The sequence below is a fragment of the Hyla sarda genome, chromosome 7 (genome assembly GCF_029499605.1).
Source record: "Hyla sarda isolate aHylSar1 chromosome 7, aHylSar1.hap1, whole genome shotgun sequence".
NCBI lineage: Eukaryota > Metazoa > Chordata > Amphibia > Anura > Hylidae > Hyla > Hyla sarda.
Window position 1 is genome coordinate 154,442,914 of NC_079195.1, and position 20,542 is coordinate 154,463,455.

The 20,542-nt window shown below is 46.3% G+C and overlaps 1 protein-coding gene across 5 annotated transcripts in view; it reads right to left on the reverse strand.

The window, feature by feature from the left end:
- LOC130282596 (pulmonary surfactant-associated protein A-like) overlaps nt 1-20,542 on the reverse strand; it is a 493,810-nt gene that overhangs the window by 59,708 nt on the left and 413,560 nt on the right. For all 5 annotated transcript variants that reach the window (XM_056530974.1, XM_056530975.1, XM_056530977.1 and 2 more), the window contains one exon: nt 14,358-14,477. In XM_056530974.1, the coding sequence (XP_056386949.1) occupies nt 14,358-14,477 (120 nt within the window). The remainder of the gene's footprint in view (nt 1-14,357; nt 14,478-20,542) is intronic.

The following is a 20,542-nucleotide window of genomic DNA, read 5'->3' on the forward strand; positions in this document are numbered from 1 at the left end:
AATTAACTTTTAACCCCCTATCCTAATTTCAGGCTAACCTGAAGTCATTACTGGACACAGCGGTTGAATCGTCAGTGATACCACGAAAACTGGCAGATGCACTCCAGACTCCTACAATATCAACTATTTATTTATTGCCAAAAGTTCACAAGCATGCTACGAGACCGATCATTTCGGGTACAGGTAACTTGACGGAAAATATTGCCAGATTTGTGGATAGTAAACTGAACCCTTAGTCAAAAACTTACCCACATTCATACGTGACAATACTGATCTCCTGCGTAGGATTGATGGCATCCAACTGGAACCTGATACCCTTCTTGTTACATGCAACGTGGAATCGCTGTACACTAGTATCAATCATTCAGGTTGATTATCAGCATCAAGATTCTTCCTAGGTACAAGCAACTACTCCCCTGAAATGTCATCATTTATTTTGAAGCTATTGGAATTTATTTTGGTTCATAATTTTTTCACTTTCAGGGTCCCTCTACCTGCAGACCCGGGGGACAACTATGTGGGCGGCTTGTGCACCCTTGTATGCTTGTCTCTTCCTGGGTCTCTGGGAGAGGGACCTGTTCCTGTCAGATCATGGGGATGTCGCGATTGGCCGCATCCTTTTTTGGGTGTGGTACATCGACGACATCCTCATGATTTGGCAGGGAGATACCACACAACTTTCACAATTTATTTCCCGTCTTAACAACAACAGTTACAATATCAAACTTACCTATTCATGTGACGCTAATCAAGTGAAATTTCTTGATGTCCTTTTACAGCGTGATCCAACAGGATATCTCCAGTCGAATGTATTTCGCAAAAAAACCTCCATCAATTCTTATTTACATGCTACCTTATCTCATCCGATGCACACAGTGAGAGCCATACCATACAGCCAATATTTACGCACCTGGCGTATTTGCTCCTCGGAACAAGCTTTCAAGAAACAAGCTGACGACTTGAGAGGTAGGTTTTTGGAAAGGGGGTACAGTCATAGATCACTGAAAAAAGCTTACAATAGGGCAAAACAACATTCTCGAGCCCAACTATTATGTCCAACACCTAAGATCCGTGGCGATGATAAAGTACGGTTCATTACGAATTACCATTCTCACTGGGATAGGATGAAATCCTGTATGACTAAATATTGGTCAATTTTGACCATGGACTCGGTTCTTAGACAATACATTCCAGAAAACCCCCAAATTATAGCTAAACGGGCAAAGAACCTTGGAGATCTCCTAGTTAGGAGTCAGTACTTACCTGAACCATCTAAAAATATCTTTGGCTCAAGAGGGATCAGATAGGTTTCTACAGCATGCAGCATTGCGTTGCCTGTCCCAATATGAGGCGATGTACTACTTTTACCAACTCCCAGACTATAGTGACATACAGAATCAAGCATCAGATCACATGTACCACACGCAATGTGGTCTATTATGCAGTGTGTTCCTGCCCAAAAATTTATGTGGGCCTCACTACACGCCCCCTTAAAATTTGCATCCGGGAGCACATGAGGGACATTCGTTTGGCACAGAAGGCAACCACTGAAGAGTTGAAGACGATTCCTAAACATTTTAAATTGCATCGTAACTGTGATGACACGCTTCTTCAGTTCTGTGGCATTGATAGACTATATCCTGGGATGCGTGGGGGTGACTTGGGGAAATGTCTAGCCTAACACAAAAGTTACTGGATTTGGTGCTTGAACACAGTACAACCTCACGGCTTAAATGAGTTCTTACCATTTGGACGATTTTTATAGTGCAATTATCTTAGAAATTTGAAGCCACTCATGTATTCGTCGGCTGTTCTGTCTTTTTTTAACCTCCCTTTTAATTTTTTGTTACCTACTTTTAACAGTTGGTTTTATTTTGCTTCTCTCTCCAGGACATCATATGTATGCAAAGACCGCCTTTAACATTTCCTACAGATGCCTGCATATTCAAGATTTCTGGCCTCGGACTTATAGGTCTATTCCCTTTTGTAGAGAAATTTACAATGTATGGGTATGGGTTGATGTACTACAATTTGGCTTCATTTTTGGGGATACATAGCTCTTTTTATTATTATGTAGACACTATTTACATCAGCATACTCCATTAATTTTTAAAGGGGTACTCCGTTGCTTAGACATCTTATCCCCTATCAAAAGGATAGGGGATAAGATGCCTGACCGCGGGAGTCCCGCTGCTGGGGACCCCCGTGATCTTGCACGCGGCACCCCGTTTTTAATCAGTCCCCGGAGCGTGTTCGCTCCGGGACTGATAACCGGCGACTACAGGGTGGGCGGCGCGTGATGTCACTCCCCCGCCCCTGTGTGATGTCACGCTCTGCCCCTCAATGCAAGCCTACGGGAGGGGGCGTGATAGCTGTCACGCCCCCTCCCGTATAGGGAGATAAGATGTCTAAGCACTGGAGTACCCTTTTAACTTTTGCTGTTTGGCTTGCATATATCAGGGTTAGACGTGGTGGTATGGGGTATAGGTATCAACCACATATATATCACTTATGTGCACCATTCTCACCCTTCCGGTTCTGTTCACCCGCCCACTTTTTCCTTCCTTCACTTTTTATGTATTCATGCAATTTGTTTTTCACTTTTCAATCTCCTTTCTTCACCTACACATCCCCTTACTCTTTTTACCACAGCATCAATTATACTACTTTACAGCACTTCAGTCATCGTTTTTCACCTCACCTCATTTGTTTATTACGTTATGCACTCATTCACACATACAATTTTCCATAACTTCATACCTTACAATCTCTATTATTTCACATTCACCACCTAATTACATGCATACTTCCTTATTTCCCATACATAACTCTCATTTGACCCCAGGAGATCTCCTTTTATCCATTAACTATCCCTTGTATATTGGTCACTTAACACATCCCCCATACACACATACACTCTTTCTCATTTTTCTCATTTAACTTATGCACTTGCACTTTATTCCAATTTAGAGACAAACCTACTTAGTATTATTCAGCCACTTTTATTGCATCCATTGCAATAAATTATATTGTGTTTTATTATCTCAATCATATATTGATATGCGTGATCTGTCAGTGTCCTGCTGATCACAGACACTGCTCCTGTCGCTGGTGCGTGTGCGCCGTCTCTGCTCCGCTGGGGATCCGGGCGAGTGGCGTCTACGTCATGGCATGGTCATGTGATTTCCTGCATGGCCGTGTCATGTGACGCGGCTCCTTCTGGCTTCCGGGCGGCGGCGGTGTCGGCGTTCGTGTGCGCAGTAACAGCCACAGGTGAGGACCGCATCCATTTCGCATACTATAATCTGATTGGTGTTCCTGGATATAAATAGACAGTCAGTCTGGGATAGAGCCACTCCCAGATGAAGGTTGCGTACCGAAACGTACGTTGGAGTGGTGCTATCACGGTCTCTGCCATCTGCTGCTACACTTTGGTATACCTTTATATTGGTCTGTATCTCTATAATGTTTTTTCTGTTCTGTTTGTATGCACACTGCACTTTAACTGTATGTAGCATTCTTGCTCTCACTATGAGCTATATACCCCTTATATGCTGCAAAATATTTGAATTGTGCAATTTTAGTGTGCTAGTTTACTCTTATATTTCATATTCTATTGTAGTAGATCCAGTAAATAATATACTACATATACCTCAGCTTCTGTTGTGCAGAGCCGGTGATACCACCTTTTTAGCCGTATTCCTCTTTGAGATTACATATTTTATACTTTTCATGTATGTACATTCTACGGAATTAATAACAATTATGTACGCTTTATAAATGACTCCGTTTTTCTTTTTGCTGCTTGCTATTCATGTTTGGAGTTCACACACTTACAGCCACTACTAGTATCTGGGTTATATCTAAGTGCCTTGTCACTGTACCACATATGTGTACCTAAAAATAGTTTACCAGGTTACAGTTGTCCGTTTTTGTGTTTAACTGCCCACATCAGTGCATACCGCATACGTACATCCAAGTATTGTACAATTTTGTACATGTTAATCTGTCAAGGAGCTACATACTGTCAAAGTCCAAACAATAGTACTCACCGGCTGGTGTTTTACAAAAATACAGACTTTTTTCTGCGTATTGTTGCGCATATTATTGCCTTCATCAGAGGATACTGCATACGTACATCCAAGTATTGTACCATTTTGTACCTGTTAATCTGTCAAGGGGCTACATACTGTCAAAGTCCAAACAATAGTATTCACCGGCTGGTGTTTTACAAAAAAACAGAGTTTTTTCTGCGTATAGTTGCGCATATCCCTGCCCTCATCAGTGCATACCGCATACATAAATCCAAGTGTTGTACCAGTATTGTACTGTCAAGGGCCTACATACTGTGAAAGGACAACCATAACTAATCACCTGCTGCTGTTCTAGACAAATACTGTTTAAAGAGTAGTGTAGCGTATTGTAATACCCTCATATAGGCACTAAGTATGACAGAGAAGTATGGCAGAGAAGTGCCAGGAAGTGCACATAGGAGTGGCGGAGGCCTAAATACTTCAGGCAGAGTTGGCCGCAGACTAGGGGTGAGTGGCAGCAGGAGTTGCAGCGAGAGGCCTGAGCTCCCGTTATCAGCCTTGTGTCTCGACCAGCAACCCATCTGCCGTCGTCGATTGGTTAACACGCTCATCCACCTCACAAGTGACATCTGACACCTCCAGTCAACAGTCGGTGGGTTCCTCAGACACAACCCTCAGTTGGAATGGCCCGGGAGCAGTACCTGTCCTCCCATTGCCTTTGTCCTATGCTGTTCCCTCTTCTAGAGAAGTATCTTATGCTGTGGGTTCAGCTCCACTATTCACTGAGGACGGTCTAATGGAGGACAGTCAGCAGCTACTGCCCAGCCAAGAAGGGGAGGAGACATGCGCCGCTTGCTCCGCTAGGCGGCCAAGTAGTGATGCGGAGAGTGACGTGGGAGGCGGTGTTGCAAGGGTTCAGGGTCCTGAAGCAGACACTGTTGGGGAACCTGAGGAGGACATCAGTGACGTGTACACACCTGTTGATGATGATGATGAAGCCGATCGCAATTGGGAGCCGGGTGCAGAAGGGGCTTCATCATCATCAGGAGAAGAGAGTTGCAGGTTGCCCTTGAGGCAGCAAGGCGGTAGCACGGTTGGCAGTCAGCGTGGTGGTAGGAGTGGAAATTCAGGAGCCAAACGTTCCCCGGGGGAGACCACCTGCTTTGCGGCAGCCTACCTTTCCAGGAGGTAGTGGAACAGGGGTTCCTGGAGACTGTGCCAGTAGCAGTCAATTAGTGCAGACTGTAGGTGGGAAAATCAGCTACTCGGCGGTGTTGAAGTTTTTCATCAGGCATCCGGAGGAGGTTCACTTGGCCACATGCAAGATCTGTCGGCAGAAGGTGAAGCATGGCCAGGGTCCCAAAGTCGGCACCACGGCCCTGCGTCAACACATGCTGCACTACCATAAAGCGGCCTGGGAGAACCGTGGCTCCGATGTAATGGTCCAGCCTGTTGAATCACCAAGTCACCATCAGCTCCCTCCTTCATCCAGCAAAGGCTCCACCCCCTCATCCGAAGGGAGCTTTGTGTCAAACCCTCCTTCTGTCGCTCCAGATGCTCCTGCTTCTCCTGCTTTTAGTCAGCCATTCCGCCAACAATCCATCGGCGAAGCCATGTCCAAGAGACAACAGTATGCGCCCACTCATCCAATGGCGCAGAAGTTGAATGTGCTCATGTCCAAGGTGCTGGTGCTGAAGTCCCTCCCTTTTCAAGTGGTGGACTCTGCACCTTTCAGAGAATTGATGGCTTGTGCCGAGCCGAGGCGGAGAGTCCCAAGCCGTCATTTATTTGCGAAGAAGGCAGTACCAGCCCTGCATAAGTTTGTACAAGAGAAGGTGGGCTAGTCCTTGAGCATGTCGGTGCGTTCAAAAGTGCACGGCAGCGTCGACGTGTGGAGCTGTAACTACGGGCAGGGACAATACATGTCTTTAATGGCTCACTGGGTAAATGTGGTTCCTGCACAGCCACAACAGCAACTTGGACAGGTCACACCGCTTCCTCCTCCATGATCTTGCTCTCAGGCAGTTGGTCCTGTTACAGTGTGCTACGCCGCCTCCTCATCCTCCACCGTGTCCTCGGCCTCCACTGCACGTCCAAATCTCGGTGACCCTTCATCGTACCATTTGTGTAGGGCACGGTGGTGTCAAGCTGTTCTTCACATGGTTTGCCTTGGCGAACGGAGTCACACAGGGGAGGAACTGCTAAAGTTAATTTGTAAAGAAATCCGAGTATGGCTTACTCCACAAAATCTGGAAATGGTGACCGACAACGGGAAGAACATTGTGTCCGCCCTGCGACAAGGAAGTGTGAAACATGAGCCCTGCATGGCACACGTGCTTAATCTGGTTGTCAAGCACTTCCTCAAGTCTTCACCCCATTTGCAAAACATCCTGAAAATGGCAAGGAAACTGTGCATGCCCCTCAGCCACTCGTACACCGCCAAGCACACCTTCCTTGAGCTGCAGCGTCAGAACGGTATTCCACAACATAGTCTTATTTGTAACGTTGCCACACGTTGGAATTCCACCCTCCATATGTTGGACAGACTATACGAACAAAGAAGAGCCATCACCGATTTCTTGATGATCCAAGTAGATAGGAGTACTGCCCTGTGTAACTTCAATGTGAACCAGTGGCAGCTCATACGTGACACCTGTCGTTTGCTGAGGCCCTTTGAGGAAGACACATTATTTGTAAGTCGCCTGGATTACACCATGAACGACGTAATTTCACTCCTACATTTCCTACAATAAATTATTGAAACGATGGCTGGTCACGGCAATGGAGACGTTGCGCCGACATCTCAAGGCTATGTGGGGGCTGAACTGGAGGAGGAGGAGGATTAGGGGAAGGGCGGAGCACAGTTTAGGTTGGATGAGATGGGCGGTGTTTCTAGTAATCGGGCAGGAGAGGAGGAGCAGGAGCAGCCAGAGGAGCTGGAGGCTTATGAGGAAGGTGAGACAGAGTACCCAGACACACCGTGGCAGTATGCAGTGGAGATGGAGGCAGGTGGTCTCTCCGAGTCACTGGCGCAAATGGCACGATGCATGCTCAGTTGCTTGCGTAGTGACCCCGAATTGTCAAAATTCGTCAGCAGGATGACTTCTGGATCTCCATCTTATTGGACCCTCGCTACCGTCCCAGAATGGGGGCCTTTTTTACACCCACTGAGAGGGAGGACAAACTGACCTACTACAGAGAGATCCTATGTAGTCAGTTGGCCGATGCCTATCGGCCACATGGTCCGTCCACTCGTAGGTCTGACTCGGGGGGCCCTCTGTGCTCACCTTCCACTGCCATGTCTGCTGGGGAGGGGAGGGGTGGCAGGAGCAGTACCAGCTCAATCAGCAGCAGCCTGAGTCTACAGTTGCTGATGAGTAGCTTTCTTCACCCGCATAGTGAAGCAACTAATCAGCAGTAGGTAGACATGGAGCAGGACCTGAACCAGCAGGTGGTGGCATACCTTGACACAAACATTGGAGATCCGTTGGACTTCTGGGCCGCCAAACTTGATTTATGGCCGCACCTAGCAGAGTTTGCCCTGGAAAAGCTGTCCTGCCCAGCCAGTAGTGTGCCATCAGAGCGGGTGTTTAGTGCGGCTGGGGCCATAGTCACCCCAAAGCGAACGCGTCTGTCCACTTAAAATGTAGTGAGACTAACGTTTGTCAAGATGAATCAGGGATGGATCAGCCAGGATTTCCAGCCACCAATACCAGATGCTTCAGAGTAGATTGACTATGCTGCTACACCAACACTTTTCAATTAGGGTTATTAAACCCTCTTTGGAACTGCAGATGCCTGCTCCTGACTCATCCTGTGTCTTTCAGGAACTACTTGCCTTACTGACGCTTCTGGCCTTGGGCCTTTAATTTTTGGATGTTTAGAAGCAGCTAAATACATGCGTAATGCAAATTTCAACATTGATCTTTACATTTAAGGGTTTATGAAACCCTCTTGGGTACTGTGAATGCCTGCTCCTGGCTTATCCTGTGTCTTTGAGGAACTACTTGCCTCACAGATGCTTTGGGCCTTGGCCCTTTAATTTATGGATGTTTAGCAGTAGCTAAATACATGCTTAATGCAAAATTCAACATTGATCTTTAAATGTAAGGGGTTAGGATACCCTCTTGGGTACTGTGAATGCCTGCTCCTGGCTCATCCTGTGTCTTTCAGGAACTACATGCCTCACAGATGCTTCGGGCCATGGCCCTTTAATTTTTGGATGTTTAGCAGTAGCTAAATACATGCTTAATGCAAATTTCAACATTGATCTTTACATGTAAAGGGTTATGAAACCCTCTTGGGTACTATAAATTCCTGCTCCCGGCTCATCCTGTGTCTTTCAGGAACTACTTTTCTCACGGCTGTTTCGGGCCTTGGCCCTTTCATTTTTGGATGTTTAGCAGAAGCTAAATACATGCTTAATGCAAATTTTAACATTGATCTATAGTGAAGGGGTTATGAAACCCTTTTGGGTACTGGTGAATGCTTGATCCTGACTCATCCTGTGTCTTTCAGGAACTTCTTGCCTCACTGATGCTTCTGGCCTTGGGCCTTTAATTTTTGGAAGTTTAGCAGTAGCCAATACATGCTTAATGCTAATTTCAACAATGATCTTTAAATTCTCGGTGCTCTGCCAGGTCTGTCGCCTACCCCGCCGGGGCAGATCAGAGCACCTCACTAAACCATCCAATCGGTAGTAGAGACAGGCGGTGTGTACAAAGGCCAGGTACTTAATGAACCCGAGCTTATGACCCACACTTAGTTGGAATTCATCTTCCATGGCAAATAATTACAATCCTTGATCCCTATCACGAACGGGGTTGAGCGGGTTACCCGCACATATCGGTGAAGGATAGACACACGCTGGTCTGTTCAGTGTAGCGCGCGTGCAGCCCTGGACATCTGAGGGTATCACACACCTGTTATTGCTTGATCTCGCGATTGATCGTGCTATGTAAGGGGTTATGAAAGCCTCTTGGGTACTGCTGATGCCTACTCCTGACTGCTCCTGTTTCTTTCAGGAACTACTTGCCTTCATGATGCTTCTGGGCTTGGGCCTTTAATTTTACGATTTGTGAAATAGATACATACACACTTAATTAAAATTTCAACATTTATGGTGCAATGTATGGGGTTATTAAACCCTCTTGGGTACAGTTTTTTTCAAATTTATGATAATTTTCTCAGTAATAAACTTAAATTTCTCAGAATAATAACCATTACACCATTGAACGCTTGTTGTGTGTGATTTTTTCATTAAAATTGTCAAAAATAATACGGAGATGGATGCTTCTTTATTTCAGAAAACATTACTTTAGAGAAGAATGTCTTTTTGTGGTCCACCGTCCTGCATTATAGTCTTCTGGACTCTTGGATATGCGCTTGTTCTTAACCCCTTAAGGACCGGGGTTTTTTCCGTTTTTGCATTTTCGTTTTTTGCTCCTTGCCTTTAAAAAATCATAACTCTTTCAATTTTGCACCTAAAAATCCATATGATGGCTTATTTTTTGCACCACCAATTCTACTTTGTAATGACGTCAGTCATTGTGCCCAAAAATCTACGGTGAAACGGGAAAAAAAATCATTGTGAGACAAAATTGAAAAAAAAAACGCCATTTTGTAACTTTTGGGGGCTTCCGTTTCTACGTAGTACATTTTTCGGTAAAAATGACCCCTTATCTTTATTCTGTAGGTCCATACGATTAAAATGATACCCTACTTATACAGGTTTGAATTTGTCGCACTTCTGGAAAAAATCATAACTTCATGCAGAAAAATGTATACGTTTAAAATTGTCATCTTCTGACCCCTATAACTTTTTTATTTTTCCGTGTATGGGGCGGTATGAGGGCTCATTTTTTGCGCCGTGATCTGAAGTTTTTAACGGTACCATTTTTGCATTGATAGGACTTATTGATCGCTTTTTATTCATTTTTTCATGATATAAAAAGTGACCAAAAATGCACTATTTTGGACTTTGGAATTTTTTTGCGCGCACGCCATTGACCGTGCGGTTTAATTAACGATATATTTTTATAATTCGGACATTTCCGCACGCGGCGATACCATTTATGTTTATTTTTATTTTTATTTACACTGTGTTTTTTCTTTTATGGGAAAAGGGGGGTGATTCAAACTTTTAATAGGGAAGGGGTTAAATGATGTTTATTCACTTTTTTTTTGCACTTTTTTTTTGCAGTGTTATAGGTCCCATAGGGACCTATAACACTGCACACACTGATCTTCTATGTTGATCACTGGTTTCTCATAAGAAACCAGTGATCGAAGATTCTGCCGCATGACTGCTCATGCCTGGATCTCAGGCACTGAGCAGTCATTCGGCGATCGGACAGCGAGGAGGCAGGTAGGGGCCCTCCCGCTGTCCTGTCAGCTGTTCGGGATGCCGCGATTTCACCGCGGCTATCCCGAACAGCCCACTGAGCTAGCCGGCATGCTTTCGGTTTCACTTTAGACGCGACGTTCAACTTTGAACGCCGCGTCTAAAGGGTTAATAGCGCGCGGCACAGCGATCAATGCCGCGCGCTATTAGCCACGGGTCCCGGCCGTTGTTAGAGGCCGGGCCCGACCCGCTATGACGCGGGGCCACGCCGTGGCCCCGCGTTATAGATCGGGAGTGGACACATGACGTTCCAGTACGTCATGTGTCCTTAAGGGGTTAAAGGTACAAAAAAAAAAAAAAAAAAAAAGGGCCAGTCAGGGCAATGGAGATGTTGTGCCTACATCTCAAGTCCACATGAGCCCTGTGGGGGCTTGTTGGATTTGGTCCTCCGTACCCACGCGCTGGGGTCCGTGACCCTCAAAGTTTGATTGAAATTTCAAATAAGAAATCAGATATTTCAATGGTCTCCTCATGCATCAGCCAGCTCCAGGATGTGTCATTCAGGCAATATATGATTTACTGATGCCGCTGCTGGGCCTGGGAAGTTCGAATTTTCTCATAGGTAGCACCCGCTATCCAAAATCTTTTTGAAAAATGTTGAGTGTTTTTTGGGGGGGACTGTGAAGCCCTGCTGTGTACTCGTGCATCAGCCAACTCCAGGCTGTGTCATTCAGGCAATATATGGTTTACTGATGCCGCTGTTGGGCCTGGGTCTAGGAATTTCAAATTTTCTCATAGGTAGCACACACTATCCAAAAGTCTTCTTCATAAATTTCTAAAATTTGTTGTGTTTTTTGGAGGGGGGATTGTGAAGCCCTGGTGTGTACTCATGCATCAGCCAACTCCAGGCTGTGTCATTCAGGCAATATATGGTTTACTGATGCCGCTGTGGGGCCTGGGTCTGGGAATTAAACATTTTCTCATAGGTAGCACAGGCTATCCAAAAGTCTTCTTCATAAATTTCTACAATTGTTGTGTTTTTTGGGGAGGACTGTGAAGCCCTGGTGTGTACTCATGCATTAGCCAACTCCAGGCTGTGTCATTCAGGCAATATATAGGTAGCACCCGCTGTCCTAAATCTTCTTCAAAAATAAAAAAATTGTTGTTTTTTCTTAGGGATTGGGAAGCCCTGGTGTGTACTTATGCTGCTTCATACTACACTCTGTCAGCTTGTTGGTCCTGTGACAGTGTGCTACTCCGCCTACACATCCTCCACTGTGTCCTAAGCCTCCACTGCCTGGACAAGTCTCAGTGGCCGTTCAGCATACCATGTGTGCAGGGCACGGCTGTGTCACGCTGTTCTTCACATGGTTTGCCTTGGCAAAAAATCTTGGAAACAATGACCGGTCAGGGCAATGGAGACGTTGCGCCTACATCTCACGGCCACATGAGCCCTGTGGGGGCTTGTTATATTTGGTCCTTCGTAACCACACAAATAAAAAAAATTATGGCGCTGCTGGGCCTGGGTCTGGGAATTTCAAATTTTCCCATAGGTAGCACACGCTATCCAAAATCTTTTTGAAAAATTTCTAAAATTGTGTTTTTTTGGGGGGATTGTGAAGCCCTGCTGTGTACTCGTGCATCAGCTAACTCCAGGCTGTGTTATTCAGGCAATATATGGTTTACTGATGCCACTGCAGGGCCTGGGTCTGGGAATTTCAAACTTTCTCATAGGTAGCTTCCGCTATCGAAATCTTTTTGAAAAATTTCTAAAATTGTTGTGTTTTTTGGAGGGATTGTGAAGCCCTGCTGTGTACTCATGCACCAGCCAACTGCAGGCTGTGTCATTCTGGCAATATATGGTTTACTGATGCCGCTTCTGGACCTTGGTCTGGGAAATTCAAATTTTATCATAGGTAGCACCCGCTATCCAAAATCTTTGGTTCAAATTTCTAAATTCATCTTATAATCTAAGGAATTGTGAAGGCCTAGTGCCTACTCATGCTGCTGGCAACTCCGGGCTGTACCATTCATCCACTATATGGTCTCCTCATGCTGCCAACACCTCCACGCTGTGTCATTCAGGCACTATATGGTGTCCTCATGCTTCAGCCTCATCCAAGCTCTGTCATTCAGCCACTATATGGTGTCCTCATGCTGCCAACACCTCCACGCTGTGTCATTCAGTCACTATATGGTGTCCTCACACTGATGCCACCACCAGGTTCTGTCATTGTGCTGCTGTGCGGCAGTGATTCCAAAAGCAATGGCGGTAATCTGCATGTTATTCTGAATAACAGCATTATTTCACTACCCCAGCACACTCCATATGTGTTTTAGAACACAGCAAAGTGTTCTATACCCCTATTGAGTGTGTATGTAGTTTAGAAATAGCCTTTTTTAATATAGATTCGCCGCAAAAATTTTTTTATCAAAACAAACTTTTGCAAAAAATGTGGCGAATCGGCCGAATCTAATTTTTCAAAAGTTCGCTCATCTCTAATATTTACTATGGTTTCCACATAAAATGTGGTAGTTTTGAACTGAGGAAAAACCGACAGATCAGAACAGTTGTAAAAAAAATTTAGGGAAAAGTGGAAAATGTAGGGAAACCTTAGTAAATACCTTGGGAAAATACCTGTCGGAAATCAAAACCCACAATGAAAACTACACTCCACTCTTAGTAAATAAACCACATTGTCTGTGAAAATGTCAGGAACACGCCATTTTTCTGTGACCATGCCCCCTTTTCCCACCAGACACGCCCCTTGAGACTGTATTCTGAAGCAAATTCTGGCGCAGACAGAATTTCTGGCTCAATGCGCCAGAATGTGGCGGGTGTACAATAGTAAATCAGGACCACGGTCTATCTGTTTTTCTTTTTTCTCTGTCTGTCCTATTTATATTCCTATATCTCTCCCTCTGTCTTCTGTCTGTCCCTCTTCCTCTCTTCCCTCAGACTGTTCAGGGAACAGCGTGTGAGACATTATGACTGTAGAAAACCTCCCACCCCTTTTGCTGTCTCCTATTGGCCTCTCAGCTAATTGACACATAAAACAGCAAATCATATGATAACATGGGTTATCATGTAATATGCTGGTCACCCTGATGTCATGCCACCACCCCCTGCACCTTCCTCTCAAAATACCATGCTTTTTATGTAGTTTTCATGCAAACTGAACTGGTAAAAGCTACTCTAACCCCAAAATTTGGTTGTCTTCTTTGTTAGCCCAAAAAAAGTTTTAACGCTATCTCCTATATTTTCAAGGCTAACATTGTACAAACTCTTATCAAGAAAGCTTCAGCTCTATATAAATCATCAATATATATATCACATAAATAATGTTAAATAATAATACAATAATGTACAAACTGAAAAAGATTAATTTGAAATTTGTAGGAGCCCCCCGTGGAAATTAATTTGTAGAAATTTGTTTTTGGAGCCCACGTGGTGCTGTGTTATGGAGTCATAGGAACTATGTTAACCACCATGTTCTCTTTTAGAATCCCAGTGAACAGTTGTTTGGTAATGTGAATTCTATGGAAGATAGATTTTTTTTCTTTATCAAACCAGTGTAAATTGCTTTGTCCAATAAAAAAAACTGCCTTAAAGAGGTACTGCAGCCAAAATGAACTTATCCCCTATCCACAGGGGGTCCGACTGCTGGAACCCCACGCGATCTCTGGAACGGGACTGGGCTCTCAGTAAAGAGTGCATGTGGTAGACGGCATGCTCTTGATTGATTTCTAAGGGAGCTCCGAAGAGGACAGAAGAGCATCCAGCACTCGAGCATCAACTGCACTCCCATAGAAATGAATGGGGCGCATGCTGTCTAGCCTTAAATGACACATGCTCCTTACTGAGCATCACAGGGCCTTGTTACTGACATTATGGGGGGTCCCAGTGGTTGGATGCCCCGCAATCAACTACTTATCCCCTAAAACATCTTCTAAAACATAATATGCACATATTCATTTACCTGGGGGTCCATTGTCTCCCTTCTCGCCCTTGTTCCCTTGTACACCTGGTGCTCCCGGTGCCCCAGTAAGTCCATCTCTTCCCGGTGGCCCCGGAAATCCTCCTGGTGGACCCATTGGCCCTGTAATGGAATATTATAATTTTTTTTATTCTTTCCTTCTAAACAGTTTTTGAAAATATATGGCAAACTAGACTCAAAAATTACAGCGAGCCAGAGGCCCCTCACTTGCCTCCGGCCCCACTTTCACTGGGACTACTCTGGTCTGCCTTATAGCAAACATGTATAGCATTGAACAGTATTAGAAATTTACAAAAAAAAATTAGAAATGTTTTAAATAAAAATATAAATATCATTTTATATAATAAAAAATAGAAATTTTACATAAAAAATTAAAATTTATAGTTAAAAAAAGTTAAAAAAATGTGAATAAGCCATTCCCTCCCCCAAAAAATGTAATTTGCCCCTTTTTATTATTTTACCTCCAAAAAAATTAAAGAAAATTATAAATTGCCGTGTGCGTAAATGTCCAAGCTATGAAAATATAATCATCTCATTCCAAAAAAATTGATAAAAAAAGATACATATACGCAAAAATGGCACCAGAAAAGTTACAGATCATAGCGCAACAAATGAGCCCTCATACAGCCCTGTATATGGGAAAATGAGTAAGTTATAGAGCAATTTTATACATACTTATTTTGTAAAATTTAAGTTTATTTAACCCCTTCCCTCTCGGGCCATTTTTCATTTTTGCACTTTTGTTTTTTCCTCCTCACTTTTTAAAAATCATAACACTTTCAATTTTCCACCTACAGATCCATATGAGGGCTTGTTTTTTACACCACCAATTTTAATTTGTAATACCATGTAATCAATTTACCACAAAATCTACAGCAAATCCAGAAAAAAAATATTTGTGGGGGGGGCGTGATCTGCCATGTGAAGGAGCAAGACGCAGAGCTACTGAGCTCCTGCCCACGGCTGTAGTTTTGGGGGAAACTCTTTGTTTCTATGGGGTCCAGGAAGTCAGGCAGGCATCGTAAACCCCAGGGATCATCCCAGCCTCCACGCACCCCGATCTCTGATTTCTTTGAGCCACTGCGGGAGCTGTGGGGGAGCCGCTGGCCATGATGGGCCAGTCCAAGATGGCACGGGCGTCTCAGCAGGAGAAGATCCCCGCGCCCTCTGCCGCACAGCACCAACAGTTCTTGACCGACGCCAGAGCCCACCCGACTCTCACAGACACGGCCGCACTGTTACCCAGGGCAGCCGCGAGCACCTCCACTTATGTGGTATGGGACTCCCCTAATAGCCCAGGCCTCTCCGCAGCGCAGTGCAGGCCTCCATTCTCCCCTGCAGAAGTGCAAGAGCGAGGAATGGAGAGGGCAGCCTGCTCACCTCGCAGCCAGCTGGAACTTGAGGTCAGTGCTCAGAGGGGTCCTGCCCCGTACCCTTGGCCTCCAGGGGGACCAGACCCTCTCTTGCAGGCACCCACCCCCATGAGGGACCCCTTTCTTGCCCGGAGCGTCCCCTCTATACTCAGGAGCCCACCTGACTCCACAGACCTCCACCTCACATCCTCAGAAGGGGAGCAGACCGGTGAAGAGGCCACAATGCAAACCGACACCCCTGGGAGGAGCTCCATTCTGCACCTATCTCCTGCCTCTGCCCCACTGCCCTCCAGCTCTGCTCTCCCAGACTCTCAGGACCTGCCATTCTCCTCCTCTGGCGCAGAGGGTGTCTTCACTCAGCGGAGCATCCCACGCTCCCCACTAGGAAATCCAGAGGGGCTCCCGACTCCAGCTATGGACCCCCTGGCCTCCGGCCTACTTCCTCTCCGGCACAAGCAGTGGCCCTATTACAGGACCACCCAGAGCTGCAGGCGATTCTCTCTCTCCTCCCAACTGATATCTCAGCCCTTTCTTTGGACTTACACCATGCCCGGCGCCAAGAGGCCCTTCCTGTTCTGTGGGAGGTGGCCACGCTGTGAGACCGAGTGGGAGCTTTGGAGGACTTTCGCACCTCAGTGCTGTCAACTGTTCAGAATATGCAGGAAGCCATAACTACTCACTCGTACACCAACCAAGGTTTGGTGGACCATCTAGATGATATAGAAAATAGGAACCGGCACAACAACATGCGTCTTAGGGGCCTAACTGAAGCTACACGTACCCAAGATTCGCTTCCTACAGTCACTGGGATTTTCAACACACTCCTGGGCCGACCACCTGACTCCCACATTGAGATTGACCGCGTGCATCGGGCCCTGAGGGCCCCTAGCTTGCATCCAGCACACCCAAGAGATGTTATTGGTTGTATTCATCGATGCATCCTTAAGGAACAACTCATGCAGAAAGTGCGCCTGAAGGGCGATCTGGACTTTGACGGGGCCACCATTCAAATCTATGCAGACTTATCCAGACGGACTCTACGCCAGAGGACCTTGCTCTGGCCCCTTCTCTGCATTCTTCAAGACCGCCACATATCCTATAGATGGGGCTTCCCCTTTGCGCTCCATGTTACCTCAGGAGACTCTACAGCTACTCTCAGGACACCGAACGACCTACCAGGCTTCCTGAACAACCTGAATCTGCCAACCTTGTCCCTGTCGGATTGGGTTGCCTTCCTGCAAGATCAATACTCATTATTACTGCCATCTGGGGCGCCATGGAGACCAGACGCCCTCCTTTGGACTGGTCACTACCGCAACGGCAGAGACGACCAAGGCTTCGCTCGGAGGAACAGTTGGTGGAGCATTGATGGGACAGGCTGTGACCATGCCGACCAGACGTTGAGCCCAGTGCTGTTAATCTCTCTTTATGACTGCCAGCTGCATCTGACCTCCCACCCCTGATTTTTTGTAGTTCCTATATACCCTGTTCCCCCGTTCCAGTTCTAGCCCTGCCCGAACCCTGTAGGATTCGTACTCTTACTTAGAGATAGCCTAGATTGTATAGTGCTTGTTTCTGCACTCTGAACCCCCCCCCCCCCCCATTAGGGCCAGTGCGAATTATACGCATCTGTATCGCAGACAATTTTTTCTGCACATAGTACCCCTTTGCAAGTTTTCTTGCTTCTTGTTTTGTGTTACCTGTTTCTTTCTTGTTTTTTCTCTTACCTTCTCTTTGTGTTTCTTCTTCCTCTGCAGATCTTGTTGTTCCCTGGTCTTCGGCTGGATCACTGCTGCTGCTCTCTCCCCTGACGGTTTGTGAGTATGGCCGATGTACACTTAGCTTCCCTGAATGTTCAGGGCTTCAATGTCCCAGAAAAAAGAGCCAGGTCCTTTACCACATGCACAAACGGAGGGTGGGGATTCTGTGTCTTCAGGAGACACACTTTAAGACTGGCCACATCCCTGACAAAATTAGCCGCTACTACCCCACTTGGTTCCATAGCTCTAACCCAGAGTCTCGCACGAAGGGAGTATTGATTGGTCTCCATCGGTCGCTACCCTTTAGTGTACAAGATGTTCATTCTGATCCTGCAGCTCGATACTTGTTTGATCGAGGCCGGATCTTGGACCAGGTGGTGACAGTGGTGGCTATATATGCACCTAACTTTTCCCAAGTCTCCTTCCTGCTACGTACACTCGAGGAATTGTCCTCTTTTGCCCAGGGAATGGTGGTTGTTAGTGGAGACTTCAACCTACCGCTGCAACCTTTGTTAGACACGTCCATGCAGCACTCCGCGGTATCTTTCCGCCAACTTAGCAAACTCAGACGCCTCCTTCACTCTATGCAGCTTTGTGATGTTTGGCGTCTCCACCACCCGTCCGTTAGGGACTACACCTTCTTCTCTAGTCCCCATGGGACTTACAACAGACTGGACTATATCTTCCTCCCACACTACTATCTCCCCCGGGTCTCCTCTACGTCTCCTCCCACACTACTATCTCCCCCGGGTCTCCCACACTACTATCTCCCCCAGGTCTCCTTACTGGAGAGGTATGTGTTCCCTATGGAACACATACCTCTCGGATCACGCACCTGTCCATTGCTCTTTCACAATCCCCTCACTAAACACCCCTCACTTCTCAACGAGCCTCTATTACTTGATTCCCTATGCCTGGCGGAGTTGAAAAACGCTATCACTCACTTCTGCACTGATCATGCTACTGACTCGACGCCCCTTCCGACACAGTGGGAGGCCCTTAAGTGTGTGCTGAGGAGGGTATTGATCGCACATGGTGCACGCCTGAAATGATAGAGAAATGCCAAACCGCAATGGTTATTAGATAGGTTGCACAATCTAGAAGCGTTGCCCAAACGGACCCTGCAGGAATCTGCTTTGAAGGACCTGGTGAAGGTGCGCCATGAGATCACTGCCCTCCTCAATGACTCTCACGAGATTCAAACAGAGCTGTTCCAATTCTTTCTACGAATGGGGGAATAAACCTGGGAAATTCTTAGCCAGGGCATTGCGGGACAAACGGGCTGCCCTGTGCATTCCGTCCATTAGCACCTCCAGAGACAGACAGAGCTCCCTTACTAGTGAAATACTGAAGGCTTTGAACAATACTATACTGACCTATACAACTTACGCCCTCCCTCGGCCGCTTCTCCTCACATAGGACCCCCGGTTACATTGGCGAACTATATGCAACACACGGCCCTTCCCACGTTATCTACAGACACCATTGAGGGCCTGGAGGTTCTTTTCACTGATCAGGAAATAGAGGGAGCGATTGCTGGACTACTGTCAGGCAAGAGCCCGGGCCAGGATGGGTTTACTGGAAAATTCTTTAAAACACTTAAACCCGACCTGGTTCCATCCTTTGCCGCACTTTTAACAGTGTCACTCCTGACAGAGGTTTCCCTCCTTCCTTCCTAACCGCACATATTACAGTTATCCCTAAGGAGGGTCGGGACCCCAACTAATGCTTTAGTTACTGCCCCATATCCCTCCTTAACGTAGACACAAACCTGTTTGAAAAGCTGCTGGCGAATCACCTGGCAGTGGTCCTGGGACCCCTGACCCACCCCGATCAATCTGGCTTCATTCGCTCGCAAGAAGCGCGTGATAATACAGTCCGCGCCTTCTTGATTATACACTGGGCCAAAACCGGAGTCAACCATTGATGCTCCTCTACTTGGACTCCAAGAAGGCGTTTGATCGGGTGGATTGGAGGTTCATGGAAGCCTCTTTGGCCCAGATAGGCTTGGGCCCTCTCATTCTCAGTCACGTCATGGCATTGTACCGTGATCCTTGTGCACAGGTTCCTTCCCCATCCGCAACGGCACGAGGCAGGGGTGTCCGCTCTCCCCCCCTCCTATATGTACTGTGTATCGAACACTTACTGAATGCTCTCAAGAGTGACCCTGCAATTACGGGCCTCCAAGTGGAGGGGAGTGGGCATGTCTGTTCAGCTTTTGTGGATGATCTCCTCTTAATCTCCTCTCCCCATACCTCTTTACCTGCCGTTACCCAGGCTCTGCGCACCTACTCTCTATTAAGCAATCATAAAATTAACATGACTAAGAGTGTGGCTCTGAATATCACACTCCCGGCAGACAAAGTATCCTTTGTCCGTGAGGCTTACCCGTTCCTCTGGGCCGCTAAGTCTATAAAGTATCTGCAATAAAATGGAGGGAAAAAACGGAGGTAGCGCCGGGTGCGGTGTAGGTCTTTATCCGGTATAGGTGGGTACCCAGGTGGGGGTAGCGTGTTCCTTGCCGGTGATGGTAGCTTGGTATGCAGGCCAGCAGCGTGAGGACGGAGCCCAGAGGAGAGTCGGTAGAGAATTGCAGAAGTATTGGAGGAAAAAAGCTGCGTTGGCGCTCCCAAGGAAGTAACCCAAGTCGTGGGTATTGATGCAAAATAATTTATTCTCACAGCATAAGAAATCAAATAAAATAAAATAATAAATATAAATCAAGACGCGTTTCGGGAGTCACAGCTCTCTTTTTCAATTGCAGGTGGTTGCTGTATGGCAAGGTAACAGGTATATGTGTTTAAATACATGAGAAAATAGCGCCAAACCCAGGTGAGCTGGTGACGTCATGTGGGGTGGATGCCGGGGCCAGGTAGGGGCCGGGCGTTAAAGACCTAAATAATAAAACATATTCAAAGAAGGGGCATGAAAATCACATAAAACATGTAACAAATTTAAAAAATCATTGGTATAGTCTTTTACAGGAGTATTTGGAAGTTCAAACTGAACCCAAAGAATTGTCCGTGGTGGCGAC